Source organism: Typha latifolia, chromosome 1 (genome assembly GCF_019914945.1).
Source record: "Typha latifolia isolate L0001 chromosome 1, TyphaL0001v2, whole genome shotgun sequence".
Lineage (NCBI taxonomy): Eukaryota > Viridiplantae > Streptophyta > Magnoliopsida > Poales > Typhaceae > Typha > Typha latifolia.
This window is the reverse complement of record NC_133086.1, coordinates 2,683,092-2,698,900: the sequence shown is the minus strand read 5'-3', so window position 1 is coordinate 2,698,900 and position 15,809 is coordinate 2,683,092. Positions and strand designations below refer to the sequence as shown.

Sequence of the window (15,809 nt, the reverse complement as noted above, 5' to 3'; positions counted from 1 at the left end):
ACGACTTTTATAGCGTGAAGCAAATATGTGGGATTGCGATTCATAAATAAGACAGGACTAATTTGTGAAAAAAATGCTCCTTTTTAATGCTGCAAACAAACGCAATCTTAGCAAGAGTATTAAATTAGAAGAGAGGTAGTTATCCAAGGATAGCTTAGCTACACGCAAAGCTTATGTATCTGCTTCTCACAACTGACTTGTCCAAGGTTTTTTTTTTTCACTTGAGTTCTATAACATTTATTTAGCTTGACTGAATAAACGAGAAGCCAATAGTTAAGGTCCTGTAATTCACCAAATCTTCGCAGGAATTGACATCGTAGGGCTAGCAGATGATTTAATAGCTAATAAATAGCTTAAGTCTGGATTGACTATTGCCGTAACTTGATCGAGAATAACTGCAATTTGAACCCCTAAACAGGTCTCGACAGACATGCAGAGCTAGCAGATCTCAATGCTGCAAGTAATTAGACATAATAATCGCATGATAAAACCTGAACACTTGCATAAAAAGTTGTCCAACGACAAAAAATTAATGGACAAGCATTTACACTCGCATACACATGAACAAAAAGGATAAGAACAGCAAGTATGAATACTAAAGCCAAAGGAAAAGATGCAATTGACTGGAAGTATATATACATATAATGGACAAGCATTACACTCGCATACACATGAACAAAAAGGATAAGAACAGCAAGTATGAATACTAAAGCCAAAGGAAAAGATGCAATTGACTGGAAGTATATATACAAAAAATTAATGGACAAGCATTTACACTCGCATACACATGAACAAAAAGGATAAGAACAGCAAGTATGAATACTAAAGCCAAAGGAAAAGATGCAATTGACTGGAAGTATATATACATATAAATCACATATGGTAACAGAAGCCTGTTGCGCGTTGGGTCAGACAACTGTTTGCCAGGAGTTTTCAGCAGCTTGACATATGTACAATCGATGTCTTCTAACATATACACTATCTATCGTACATCAGGATCAGACGAATCAAACAAGCTTGACATCAGTGTAACAATACTATTACATATATATTCTCAAAACAATACAACTACATATCTACGAGACTAGGACACCAGTGACAAAAATGAAACTATTTTACAGTAAGTCTATGGTCCATATCTAAACATAACACTTCCTGCAAACGAACTTGTCGGAGATAAATGGCTGGGTTTTGATTAATGCCCAGAAGAAAATCTAACAGTAGTAATTCTTCTAGTTATGCCAAGTTGATGGTGCTTTATCATTAATGTGAAACCATTCTTCATTGCAACTTGTAGATCAGTATAAAGTAAATTTCGATACACTTAAAGCTGTTGATATTCTTTAGATTCTTCCAACCTCTTTAGCTTGGCAGCTGCTTCTGAATGTAGAACCATGGGGGCAACGACGCTCTCTACATAGTAATATTAGAAGGATCTACAGTTTTACTATTCTATTCTTTTTTTCCCTTTTCTTTTTCTTTTATGGCGAGAAAACTTGGCAAATGCAGTATGTCAGGGACAAAATGTTACAAAGCAGCAGTACTTCCCCAACTTTGCTATTTTACTAACAGACCTTGTTCCCTGTCCTGGGGGGGACTTGCTATCCTGTGAGCTTTCAGAAAATGTGCAGTTCACCTTGCTGTTCTCCGAACTTGAAGAGGGGGAAGCTCCCTCATTGTGCTGCAGTCCAATAGTAGGCAAGGGGGACTTCCTATCCTGTGAGCTTTCAGAAAGTGTGCGGTTTACCCGGCTGTTCTGCAACCTTGCAGAGGGGGAAGCTCCCTCATTGTGCTGCAGTCCAGTAGTAAGCAAGGGTGACTTCCTATACTGTGAGCTTTCAGAAACTGTGCGGTTCACCCATATGTTTTGCGACCTTGCAGACAGGGAAGCTCCATCATTGTGCTGCAGTCCAGTAGTAGGCAAGGGGAACTTACTACCTTGTGAGCTTTCAGAAACTATGTGGTTCACCTGACTGTCCTGCGAACTTGCAGAGGGGGAAGCCCCCTCTTTGTTATGTTCAGTAGTAGGCAAGGAAACAGTTTGGTGTGAATCTTGGCCATCATCAAGCACTGAATTGCCAGGCATGCTCTCTGCAACCATAATGTCACTGCCACGGTCACGAACTAAACCTGTCAACAAACAGATGCCCGTGAAGCGTTATGCAACATCGACATTACAAACAACAGATCAAAATCAAAAGCCAAATCCGTATGACATAGTAGTAGATAAATTCAGAAAAAAAGCCTACATAGTGCTTTAGAACAATTGAAAAGGCACAAGAATAACAAAAATTGTGAAATCCAAACTGTAATCAAGAGCTTCACTTTGAGAGGTTTTCTGTTTTCAGATTCAGCATTTTAAATATTTGTTTATTTTTTAATTTCAATGTGGCAAAGAAAATTAAAATTATAAATGAGAGAAACATAATGAAATTCGAATTTAAGACCACTGAGATGATAAAGTAATGACAGTAGTAAATACCTTCTAACCAAGAAGAGTTAATTGTAGAAGATTAAGACTTAAAGGCTTTAAGGGACACAAGTTGGCTAGAACATTACTGTTACAAGAATATTGAAGTATATGTGTGATACAAGGATAGTGTACAGCTTCAGAGAAATATAATTCGAGGAAGTATAAGAACCACATCAAGAACAAAGAGAAATTGTTCTGAGACAGATATATGCACAATAACAGTCTAAGACTTGTAATGGGCTCAAATATAGGGTGTCCATTCTCGACAGCCAGTTGTTGCGATTTCCAACAACCTAGGTATATTGCATGACCTATTGTTTATCTAAAACATTTAAGTTTTTAGTTCTAAGTTCTAACTTTTAAGTAGTTGAAATCATGTGAGAGAATGCATCTAAGATAGACAGGCAGATATCAAAATGATATATTGACAAGTTTATAGCTTATATACTTGGCACATTTGCCAATTGGAATGTAGTAATGGGTAACATTAGTAGAAGATGTGATTTGGCAAACTTAGAAAGAAAATAACTACAGAGTGCAATAATTCATTAAAAAGCATGGCATGCAATCAAGAACATGATTTAAATAAAGTAAATAAAGTACTCAAGGCTAGTATACCTGGTTCAGGTGGAGACACAATCACCCGATTTGATTGTACAGATGCAGATATACTAAATCTGCAATCTGCATGCTCTACCTCCATGCTCAGGTTATTTTCATTCTGAAGATCTCTCAATAAGGCATCAGCATCGAAATATTCATCAGAATTTATTGACATGTTACTTGAATTGTCTGAACTTGTTGAAGATGAATCCAGACTTAATAGATCATTCATTTCCAAGAAGTCCTCTCTAGAGAAATCATACAAAGCATGCATCTCCTCAGCAGAATTTTCAGTTGTTCGCTCGTCTGCTAGTCTGTTAGAGTCGGTCACCTTCCGTTGATCCCCCAACACCATCTGATCAAAATTTATTAAAAATCAAAATGAAAATCTCAAAATTTCCAGGCATTCAATCTATAACGATTGATAGAACATAAGCTCCCACCTTTAACACTTCCTATGAGCTTGAAAAATTCAGAACTCAGTGACAAGATCAAACATCAATAAAGCAATAGAAAAAAAATAATACCTATAAGATAAATAAGATTTTATGTTTACTATACAAGTAAACCAAAATAACATAAAGTGAAATCCATTTCAACTGGCTTTGTTGTCAAAAATTTAATTTAACCATTTCAAATCAACAACCCATTTAACTAATTAATCACAGCACCTTCTTGTAATCATCTAATAGAGATTCACAAAGCACTATATCTTCCATGATGCAAAAGTAAAGAAAGGCTCCTACTAGTTGCCCAGGATTTTTCTTTTGAAATTGTCATTTTCGTAGAGAGACAAGGTTTTACCTGGGATTTGTCTATTGTCTCCTGTGACAAGAAATTATTTTCTTCTTGTTCTGCAAGGCATAGCAGATAAGATTCTAACTGGCCACAATGAAGATCAGCATTTTTCAAATGTCTATCCAGTTCCTCACTATTTGAACTCTGCCCAGATTGCAAGACTCTAGACAAATAACAGTAGTTCTGCAAGTGATATAACTGCATCAATAATCAAATAAAAAGTACCCAGAGGTATTCATATTAGCTAACAACTATGTTGCAAAAGTACCTGTGCTGTATTAAATCCTTGAGCCTTTTGTTCAGCCTGATATTCATGCATCATCCACCCAGTTTTTTTTCCACATGGTGCTTGGCCTTCATAAAATTCCAGAATAGTTTTGTTCCCAATAGTCGATATTCTGTGAGCATCCATTATTTTCCAATATCCAAATTTTGTCACTCTTACATCATTTTCCCCATTTTCTCCTTGGTCCTCTAAGTTGTAGAGGTACCAGCTGTTTTCTGCAAAACAATATTTGCTACTCAGCTGTTTTGCAATGTGAATATACTCTGACAGCATTTTAAAAAAGAAGAAGAGGAAGTCTGATGCAAGAAGCAACTTAGGTATCATCATGGGGATTAAAACACTCAACAAAAAAGAAAGGGACTCTTTGAAAAAAAAATTTAAGTGACTCCTTAGACCTGCAACAGCAACAAGGATCCAATAATTGTATACTAATGCTAACAATATGCTGAATCACATTGAATTCCTGTTTACCATATGGAACAAACTATATTTACTGAATTTCACTAGTTTCTTGTTCGCATAAATCAAAGCACCGAAAACTTAGGATCGACCACCCAAAAAATCAATACATATTGGTAATGTCAGCCATATCGGCCACCCGTATAGGATCAGATTAATTTATAATTACATAAAATTTTAAATGTTATTTAAAAATATAAAGAAATTTTAAAATTTTAGAAAAAGTGTCAAAAAAAATAAGAAAATAAAAATCACTCATATATGAAGCCTAAAAATTAAAAAAGTATTCAATCAAAACTATAATGAATTTTGAGCTAGATCTGATTAATTTATATGCTCATGAATAATTATTGCAAAAATGAGATGAAGAGAGATTTTTTTTTTCCAGTATTGTTCTACAATCATAAGAACAAGAGAGTTAAAGAGTGGAAGAGAAAGAGAGTGAGAGAGAACATAAATTTAAAAAAAAAGGAGAAAAAAGCTCACCCGAGTTCAACGAAGTCTGGAATAGCCGAAAGAGCTCGCCAAATTAGCAGTCCGATAAGCTCGGTGAAGCGTGAGAGGTGGGAGTAGAGAATGAGAGAGAGATATAGAGTAAAAGCTAAAAACCTAAAAAAGAGGTAGTCAGGGACATCAATTACTGATGTCTCTCAGGTTAGATCCATTTCAGAGCCAACCTAAATCTTAAAAAAAGAAGTTTTGGCCGAGTTTTGACCAATACGACCGATACAACCGAGATGGATTAGCCGATATGACCGAAACGGATTAGGATCAGCTATGATACTACATTTAAACCAGTCACCGAAAAGTTTTGGGTCAAGATCGGGATTAGTTATGTCTTTGCCAATCCGTTTCATGATTGGTTGAAACTAAGATCTGTGGCATAAGTGTTTATTAACAAATATTTCTTAATTTTCTTAGTTTGTTCAAAATTTGCAAACTTGTTTCCTTCTGGTTAATGGATCTGATTTCAATATCTCGATTTTAGCTCTTGCTTGAATTTCAACCAATAAAGATAGAAAGATCTTCAGACCGATACAGCAGGGTGTCGACATAATAACCCTTTGTCCATCAAAGAGGGAAGTAGAGATGAAATATGGAAGTCATGGAACACTTGAGTGGAGGATTCAAGATAGTTGTGGTACTTTCCAAAATATTGATGGCGATATGGCATATATGACTCATTAGAGCTTTCAACTAGATAGATATAATTATATGATCTATGGAATGTTTGAAATGGTATATTTGATATTTTAGGGAATTAAGTGATAAATCTGTAATCAAAATTATGACTCAAATATTAAGGAAGCTACAGAGGATGGCTTTCCATGATGGCATTTGACACCAGAACTGGCAAGAGCTTTCTATTAGGGCCCCATACTTCCTAGAAAAAAATTAGAGCGGGTGTAAAACCATGAAAGTTTTAATCATTAACCTACATCAATTGTAGCACTAGTAAGTAGTGTGCCTATGATTTTATATTGGTGACTTTTTAACAGCACAATATTGTCTCAATTAGATTTATGAATTAGACCATCCACATACACTAAATTGTAATATGAAACTGTCTTTACATATCTAGGTCAAATAATGTTATCTCATAACAAAATTGCCCTATTAGCATTTTCATTCTGTTTCCACTTGTCATAAATAAAAGGATTCAAAGTGAACCTTTTTGCTTCTACCGATTTGTTTCAGATTATCTCTTATAATGTGATTTAAACTTCACTTTTCCTTATAAGTAGTATCACCTCCAATATGTAACAGTAAATCTCATAAAAATTTTCATTGACTAAGCTGCAGACAAATGTCCTATGCAGGGAAGAACCTAAAATGTCAGATAGTAACACAAAGAAACATCAAACAAAAGGAGGCTTTTCTAAATTCCTTTACAAAGTAAAACAATTAATCGACAAACAATATCACCCTAATAATTCAACTAGACCGTCAAGAACTAGAAAATGTGTGACAATTTGCAACAACTAAAATTACTATTCTCTAGATAAGAGTTCTCAAGATATGGTCAATACCCAATATATATAACAGTGCACATGCATCAGTGTAAATTCAGTTTAAAGTAGGACAAACAATTAAAAGAAAGCAGTTATCAGTATGAAAATGCTAACCAGGAGAACTCCACGGTTCAACCATGAAAGGGTTCACATCTATGATCATATTTTCTGGTATTGGGTCTCCAACTTCCATTGCTCCCAGAAACAGTATATATTCTTCATCAGTAGAACATGCCTTGAAATCTAGCAACTCAGATATAGGGGCTGAAGGACACATGATCGACCTTAATTTGGCAACCATAGGAACTTATCAGAAAAACTTCAATAAACAACTCAGTCCAAAAACAAGTACTCTCAAGGTCCCTTCCACTTGCTTTCACTTTTGAATAAGTTCAAAATTGGAAATCTTGCTAGATTCTATTTCTTTTTGTTTAAAGAGCTGTGCAAGAATTGGCAGTTTTGTGACTGGTGCCTTTTCTTCACCAACATATTTAACCTTCTAGAAAAGAACAATAAAAAGCTTTCCAGTGGACTGCTTCGATTGTCCAAAATAAGTAAAGCATAAAACACAACCTAAGAAGATTCTCGCAATTAAGGAATATGCCAATTTAGGAATTTTATCCATTGTAAAGCCCACCTCCTTCAAAATCCTTGAAAAATAAAAGAAGAAAACGGAATCAAACCACCAAAGAAAAAGATTAGAGAAGTCGGGGTAAGGCTCCAATTAAGAAAAAATTCCTCGAATACAAAACGGATCCCAATCATTTTCCGTGTTTCAAATCCCAGAAAGTTAGATTCATCGAATCTTTTACCTAAAACACATGCTACCGACGAAGAATTCGAATCAAATATCGACGTCCACATAAGCCAGATCTCCATCATTCAGAAGCACATCAAACGTATTCTAACAAAGATCTCAGGATACGGCAACATCCAAGTTAATCAAAGGATAATCAACGAATCCAAAGAAGAAGATTCGAGCATAATCCGATACCTATACCTCGAGCTCGGGATTCCCACTCATCAGCTCATTTCATCAAGAATTACAATCAAGAAATTGCAATCTAACCTTGCAACCGATCCGCAAGGAGCTCCCTCTCCCTCCTCTCCTCTCCTCTCCTCTCTATTCTCCTCTTCACTACCCTTCGCTCGCAAGTCGCAATTGAGGAGAGAGCGGGTAGAAATAACGAAAAGGGGGAGTGGACTGGGTTTTATTATCGCTAACTACACTTAGAGAACCATAGTCGGGATTAAACCGCGCCCACAGTTATTAGATTGAATACCACTTCCCCCCCTTGTAGTTGAACCTATTTACCGCCGCCCACCACTATAGCATGACATCATCTTCGCCGTCGATAACGGCCGTTGTCCTCGTCATGGGTTGTCGGAATCGTTTCTTTGCTTACGTTGCAGTGGAGATCTGCACGTGCCATGCACGTTTGAAGTTTTCACAATTTTCTTTTTTGATAATTAATTTGCTATAAGCTTGACATTATTCTATCGTGTAATTTACATTAGCAAGTAACATCTACTTTGGTTACAACCCCGAGTTCACTGTGTAACGGTAGATAGTTGTAAGATATTTTCTTAAATTATATAAATTAAATATGCATAAAATTTTTGTTTTTATTTAAAAAATAGTGTTGTAGGAATTCGATTAAAAATTCATTCTAACGATATTCGAATGCCCTTCATAGAAATAATTATTTTATTAGAAAAGCTTCTCTTTTTAGTCCGAAAAAATTATCATTTCGAATAGATGTATCCTATTATAAAAAATATATATATATTTTATCTCTAAAACTATTTAAATAAAGAGGATGACAGCATCTATAAGAGAATAACAATAATTATACTCTTTGATGTCTTTTTTCATACAAAATTATTTATTTTAATTTTTTTCTTAATTTTTGGATTGATGATTAATCTACACGATTTGTCCGAAGTTCAATCCTTGCAAAACTTAAGAGTGCATTATAGTATAAAGATAAAAGATTTAAGAGTTCATCTATACATTAGTTAAAAAAAGTATTAACTTTAACAAAGCTACAAGTATCTTATCTCAGCAACACAAATTTCTAATATGATTCCACCCAATTTCACAAATTTCATCAAAAAAATATTCCAGAGATATGTGATGATACAATGGCTTTGACTCTTTGAAAATTTGGGATGGACGGATAGTGACAAAAGGCGGAGTGCTTAGTCGCATAAACTTGCCCATAGACTGATTTTAATCTAATAAAAATTTATAGAATTTTTATCACACCTATCCGTATTAAAGTACTCATTAATAAATATACTTCTCGAATTAACTATATATGTTACCTCCAGAAGTCTTAACATCCGCGTATTGGCGTATATGCACGTAACGGACGATGGTCAGCAAGGGAACTAATGGCGTTATTGTAGAGTCCATAGAACAGCAGATAAGGTCGTAAATCCAATATATATATATATATATATATATATAAAGATGGTATATTCAATCCCGGCTCTCTGGATTTAAGGTGGTGATCATTTGTCTCGATTGACACGTGGCATGAGCCGGAAGTGTGAACGCAACTCTGGTGAGGTCCTCTGGTCAATATGTGGGTCCCGTTCCTCCTGATTGGGTTGCCCCTGTGGTGATGGTGGACATTGGTGATTAAAGGCTTAAAGCTTCTCTCTCGAACCTTCTGAGATTGGACGGCCGAGATCGTCTGATCAGTCCGTTGACTAAGTCTCCGGCGACGGTGGGGGAATGAATAGGAGGAATATTCCAGCCTAGATGCCTTGCGACGTAAATCCCCATGGATACGAGGAGAGAGATGCAAAAGTTTGCCATGATCATGACTCATTTGTCGACTACTCCGACTGCTGCTAAAAGTCAAGTCTTTCGACATTTTGAGCTGTAAAATCTACTTGGAGATCGTGTTGGAACTCCATTGACCAACTCATCAAGTTGAGCTCAATTAACTTCATACTCAAACGCATTGAAATGGAACTATTGGAAGATACAGAGAAGAGTAATAAGCATCTTTCACTTTTACCGAACGAAAACAAAGTATTAGATATAAATATTTCCTATAAACAAATCGAATCCAACCAACCAGAGGTTTCCCTTTCCTTGCATAGTTTTTCTACAAGACAGATACCCTCGTCCAGAGAGTTTAGTCCTCACTCAGGACAACTAGATTATGATCCACCTTGTAGATTTAAAGAAGCACCTTTTAAAAATTTATTTCATACACTCTGTTTATATAATGTAGTATGAGAATTTGATTAATTTCTGGCCTCCTCCATCAACTTGGATAAAATAGGGTAGAAAGGATAGATATTGATGTCTGACCAGTGGACAGAGGTCAATATTTTGTAGTGAGACAGGGTAGAATAGAAAAGAAGATTCTAAATTTGACCTAAATTCTGCACCAAAGATGCTTCTGTGCACATAAGTCTTATTCCATCTGAGTGTAGAGTTACCCTGATTAGCTCAAATTCCCGATGCACTTTGAACTAACAAATCTGATACTAGGCGAAGACAGAGCAATATTACATGAAAGAGTTATCCTCAATAAACTTAAAAGGAAAGTTAGTAACAAAATTGCCATGATTTACAATAAATAGCAACCCTGAGCTACTTGAAGAACTCAAGGCTGCAATGTAGATTTACAAAATGAAGAAAAATGAGTATCGTGACTGATAATTCCAAGTTCTGACTGTGCACAAGTAAAATCAGATCTTTTATGAGAAAAAATCAGTGACCTCTATTTATTTGGCACGGCTTTATTTCTCAAAAAACCTTCCATCTTAGCCCAGTTAATCAAAGTATGCCATTTCCTTGATTATGGAGGAGCAGCAGCAAGCTGAGTCCATATATAAGCAAAGTGGCTGGTTCCATCCCCATTGGAATTGAATCAAAGAAGATTATTTAGGAATCAGAGCTTGTACCTCAGGCAGCCATGTGACAATAAGGTTAATCTATTTTGAGCTCCTTTGCTGATTTAGGAAGGTTGTATAGTATCAAACCAAGCACCAAAATTGCAGCACCAACGACGAAAGATGTGCTTAAGCTTGAGCCTTCAGGAATATAAGGTAACGGAAGCGAAAGAACATAGATGGCAATTGGCACTACATCAAAAATAGACCATTATCAGGCCCCCTCACCAAAAAAAAAATCATGTATAAGTGACATCTTTTGCATTCTAAGTAGTCTGAGGCATAGTTTCTTTCCCCACTTTCTTCCTTTGTTGCGACTTACTCTTTATTTGTTCATATAAAAATGTATAAATACACAGACAAACAGAGGAATAATGGAACCTGCTAAGGTTGCTGCAAGTGAAGCGACTAATGCAGATGACATCTTCACCAGATTAAGCAATGATATGTTGAAGGCCATATTCATCATTATAAAAAGTAGAGGTAGTAATGGAGCTCCTTCACAACCTGGAAAATGGTATAACTTAAAGTATTATAGATCTGCTATGGAAGCAACATACACTGATACAAGGACAATCATCTACACATCCACAGACAATTTGTCTCAGTAGTAATGAGTAAGCAGATGCAACAAGGCCTAGGTGGCAGAAAAAACAGGATATTGTATACAACTACTTATACTGCACATTTCCTAACTCCCTCAAAGCTTTTCTTAGTTAATTTTAAAAGTCACATTCAGCATGAAAATGTATACAAATTCATTATAAAACGATAATGGTGTTAAAGGTTGATATGGTGTTTAGTGCCATGGGCAGAATTATGCTCATATCCTATCAATTCAGTTTCCTGCTCTTCTTCCACTTATTTATTCTCATATATCTTGCTCTCAGTAGCCCTTCAGGAATCATACAGGTGAAAAAGCAATTATTCTTTTCCACATATTGAAGATTGACTTAGAAATAATACCCATATCAGGATTAAGCATGATGTGACGGTTCTCTCTCTGAACTAACAGAGCCAAGCTGTACAATGTAACAGAAACAACACTACTTATCTATATTTATAAATACTTATTTATGAGTTATGACACATATGCAGCATATCAAGAGAGGGAAAGAACGAACTAGAGGAAAGCGCCAGCCATCCTATGAGGAGAAAAAGTTACTATGACAATATTAGAACAACCTAAAGTAACATCAAATGCCTACTTATTTGGAGCCCGGTGTCTATGATAACAACAGTCATAAGAATATAATGATTGTTAAGTTTTCCTGTCTTATATTACAGGAAAACAATTCAAAGATACTACTAGGAGCAAAAAGACTTGCCTATCTGATTGCCTCCGATATTCAGAAAACATGCAGCACCACTTTTCAGGTATGCAGGGAGCTCAGCAAAAGGAATTCCTCTCATGTTAGAAAGGAAAGGAAGGAAAAGAAACACAAAAAGAGCCTGCATGTTCAGAGTTGAGAAAACTGAAATTGACATTTTGAAGATGCCCTTATCTATTTCAAAAGAAATAGGCAGATGAATACCATAACGGAAACCTTACAGTGTGGGGAAATTACTTATCACATCAAGATTACAAATGTTCTATTTTCTAGCCTCTTCAAATTAAGGAAGGAATACAAATGGGATAAGAATAACTTGATGAGTAGAGTTCACCTGAAAGCCAGATCCAAAAGAATTAACCACGAATATGTCAAGTGGTTTTCCCTGCAGAAATATTAGAACAAGTATTAAAGATAAAGAAAATTTCTTGCGAGAAAAAGTTGAAATATTTATGAACAACAAGAAAGATAGATGTAAATTAAGCACTATTATCTCTCTCTCTCAAAAGAATGGACTACATACTAATATAGTTTTTCACCAAACAAGTAACAACCTGAAGACGCCTTGCACCATCAATGAACACAAACTCCTGCAATAGAAACATGTAATGTAAAATTGCTTCAATCAAGGACAGTAATATAAGCTTAATAACCTCCAGTGGCCTAAACCTTGAGAATGGATGCTCCAGCTTGAAATGCAGACGAAGCTACCATTAGTGCTGGCCATATAAATTCAATATCAGAAAGAATTTGACCCTTGTTTGCTCCACTGCAGTCATATAAAACAAAGAAATTAGAGTCTGAAAAGTTTCATTGTCCAGAAACAGGAAACAGCTGCCAACATGCAACAGCAGGCTTAATATGAAATTACAAGTTCATTATAAGGACAATATACATCACTATGTGCTTACGCAGCAAAAGATAGTTTTGGCATGCTTATCTGGGATTGTCTTCTATTTGGCAAGTTTACTTATCTGCTCCTTCGAGTTGAAGACCCAATTGATTCATAGATATTATGAAAAGTGATTGGATATGCTTGAGAAATTTAATTAAAGACTTTATGTCGCAAGTTTATTCAGAAGTCTCATAACTCAACAACAAATTTTAAACTCTGTTTCTTATTAGGAGATAGAAGTTTAGTTGTTTTTACTTTTTAGAATGTTTTATCAACAATTTATAAGTGATTCATGGACAAATTGGTGGGTGCAAATAACTAATTAATTTATTTCTCCTCTAATTTGCCCTAACTCCATTTTCTAACTTCTCTCCTCCTCTACTCTCTTCTCTCTGGTGCAATTCAAACTTCAGCGATGAATTTCTCCTCTCTTCTACAGGATAGATCTTAACCAGTCTTACTATAGCTCACCAATATATTGAAGTTAAACTAATTACTTCTACTAGTATAACTACTACACCCTGAGTTTTCAACTCGTGCATACAAAATATGTTTAGATTCATTAGATGGCATCACAGAGGTACTGACATTTTTTAAAAGTAAATCACAGAAGTATGTATACTGGAAGTCACGAGCATGATCCTGCAAGTTGATACGTGAAGAACATTGATTCCAGGCCTGGAAACGACCAACAACTTACATTTGGCTAATATTGCAATACTTATATTTCTCTGAGACACGCAAAAAAAGATACAGAAGCTGATGCAATTTTGATTTTCTTCATGCAATATCAAGACATACCCACAATTTTCTTTCTAAAGGAACACGAATGATGAACATGATAACATTTGAACATTATTATAGCAAATTGGCAATTATTTTTATCACAATGAAATACCAGTGGAAAAACAAAGAGCACAGAACAATACAGCTAGCAAGTAAGAGAAAAAAAGAAACTAGTATAAAATGGTAGACTTTGTATGAAAGAACCTGATTACCTACCTCATCACTGCTAGAACAACACCAGCAGTCACAAGGAAGCAACCAAGGATTTGGTTGAGTGAGTACTTCCTTCCCAAAATCAGGACAGAGAAGATAAGCTGCCATACCAAGAAAGACTGCAAAAGACCCAGCAGATGGAAACACAATGATATACTTAACCAAAGAACTTATCAAAAGTTGACTGCATACTCTGAATATGCGGCGCCATTCACTAAATAGGTGTTTGGAGAACACAAGAAATACTAATCTTGCGAGATAATATATCAGTAAAATGTTATGATCAAATGATCAGGTGTGTTACAATGGATATACTGCAATGAAATTGAAATACAAGAAGTACTACAGGAAAAACTTAAAATATAACTGGACTAAAATGCAGTACCTGAGACAGTATTGGAATGGCTGGTCCAGGTAGCATTGCTGTAAATATCAGAAAGAAACAAATCATTTGAACCAAGCTATATCTAGTGGAGAAGTTTGCTTCTTTTTCTTGTGAACATGTAGAAGCAGATCACTCTAAAGAAGGCAAAGAACAAGGAAAGAAGATAGACTCAGTCTAAAATAAAGGAAATACCAAAATAATCATTTACTTCATCCTACCTTAATTTTAAAAAGCAAAAGGTCTATAAGAAGTACTTTTCATAGATTCACTAGTCACTTTAAGGAGTTAAACATTTGCGAATGAAATGAAAGAGCATTACAGTTTAACCTTCATCTAGTGAAAGCACCATGGCAAAATACACCATCTGTAAAGCATCTTAAAGAGATTCGTCATAAAAGAAATATTCTGGAATTACCTGCAGCAGACATTCCTGAAGCAACACCAAGGGCTTCTAGAATACCAATTGCTACAAAACGAGTTTTTGGAAGTGCCAGCATTTCTCTAGTTACAATCCCAGCACGAAACCTGATGTAGAGAATGGAGAAGTATACTGCAACATACCTGTCGTAGATCATGTTACATTTCTTGTACTTTACATGCATGAAAGAAATATAATGTGGTTTCTGAATAAAAAGATAATATTATATTAAATCCGATCAAGCAAAACATGTGCATAACAATTTGCAGTTCCCATACAAACCTATGTGCAATTAAAAAAATAAAAAAAAAATCTCAACTTGCGAAAGAAACTTACCCAAAGGTGGTGACTTGGGCTAGGAAAAAGGGGTAACTTTTCATGGGCACGAGCGCGAGCTTATAAAGAACCCGATTCATGACGGCCAAAAGAACCGTCGCGGCCGACCCCACCGCGATCCCCCCATGGAAGCCATCTCGAATCCCCGCGTCGCTCTTCAAAGCTCGAACCGGAGCAAGAACCAGGGGATTCCTCAAAGGGTCTGTCCTAACCCAACCACCGCCACTAAAATTACCGGAACGGCGCCGACCCAAGTGATTCATGGAGGCGGCCACAAGAGGAAATCTAGGGTTTCGAATTGGGTTTCTCGAGATTGGGCGGTGGATAATAGGAAAGCGAGGATGGCGAGGAGCGAATGGTAAGGAGAAGAGCTCCATGGATTTAGAAATCTGTGGGAATTTGTTCGAGCGGCGGACATGGACGTGCCGTGTTTGTTTGGGCTGTGCTCCAGAAGATCGGAGGATTTAATTTAGCGGGTAGTAGTTAGGTGAAAGTTTGGTTTGGTTTAGTAGTCGGCAACCGATGCGAATGGAGAGCCGACTCCTCTGTCCGCTACTTACCCCTTTGGATAAGGGTGAAAATTGTATATAAAAACTTGGGGATGTGAAATCAAAATTTTCAATTAGATAATTTCTTATCACCCTACCATCATATCAAATTAAATACTTTTCATATTATTATCTTTGTCCTCTGTTACCATATCACTCATGAAGCATTTACTAATAGTCCAAAAAGCAATTTGTGACTGTGCAAATCTAACTGTACTTTACTGGATCCATAAAAATAAAGTAATAAAACTTTGCCAGCTATTTTATTTACTACTCTAGTGAAACTAAACGTAGAAACAATAACATAAAGATAAAACCACTAAAAGTTCATATCCAATTACTCTATTA

At 35.9% G+C, this 15,809-nt stretch overlaps 2 protein-coding genes across 15 annotated transcripts; both read right to left on the bottom strand.

The window, feature by feature from the left end:
• Positions 1–816: 816 nt before the first annotated feature.
• Positions 817–7,873, bottom strand: LOC140785731 (uncharacterized). Of its 8 annotated transcripts, none has more exons than XM_073133719.1 (7): positions 7,626–7,873; positions 7,444–7,535; positions 6,746–6,915; positions 4,143–4,375; positions 3,881–4,057; positions 3,092–3,431; positions 817–2,130 (listed from the first exon to the last, which is right to left on the bottom strand). In XM_073133719.1, exons 2-7 carry the CDS (start codon positions 7,452–7,454, stop codon positions 1,514–1,516), a joined length of 1,548 nt encoding a protein of 515 aa, XP_072989820.1. In that variant the 5' UTR covers positions 7,455–7,535; positions 7,626–7,873; the 3' UTR covers positions 817–1,513. The 8 variants fall into 8 exon arrangements, with proteins under 8 accessions (XP_072989820.1, XP_072989828.1, XP_072989813.1 ...); XM_073133727.1 differs by having other exon boundaries at positions 7,632–7,784; XM_073133712.1 differs by having other exon boundaries at positions 7,444–7,873.
• Positions 7,874–10,162: 2,289 nt separating this feature from the next.
• LOC140780511 (protein CLT2, chloroplastic) lies at positions 10,163–15,410 on the bottom strand. Of its 7 annotated transcripts, none has more exons than XR_012107525.1 (10): positions 14,914–15,410; positions 14,575–14,720; positions 14,160–14,197; positions 13,778–13,893; positions 12,550–12,649; positions 12,404–12,470; positions 12,215–12,265; positions 11,878–12,001; positions 10,931–11,056; positions 10,163–10,741 (listed from the first exon to the last, which is right to left on the bottom strand). XR_012107525.1 is itself a non-coding variant. In XM_073126122.1 (10 exons), exons 1-10 carry the CDS (start codon positions 15,288–15,290, stop codon positions 10,587–10,589), a joined length of 1,269 nt encoding a protein of 422 aa, XP_072982223.1. In that variant the 5' UTR covers positions 15,291–15,408; the 3' UTR covers positions 10,163–10,586. The 7 variants fall into 7 exon arrangements, 4 of the variants coding, with proteins under 4 accessions (XP_072982223.1, XP_072982226.1, XP_072982225.1 ...); XM_073126122.1 differs by having other exon boundaries at positions 12,435–12,470; positions 14,914–15,408; XM_073126125.1 differs by having other exon boundaries at positions 12,435–12,470; positions 14,160–14,293; positions 14,914–15,357.
• Positions 15,411–15,809: the final 399 nt, after the last annotated feature.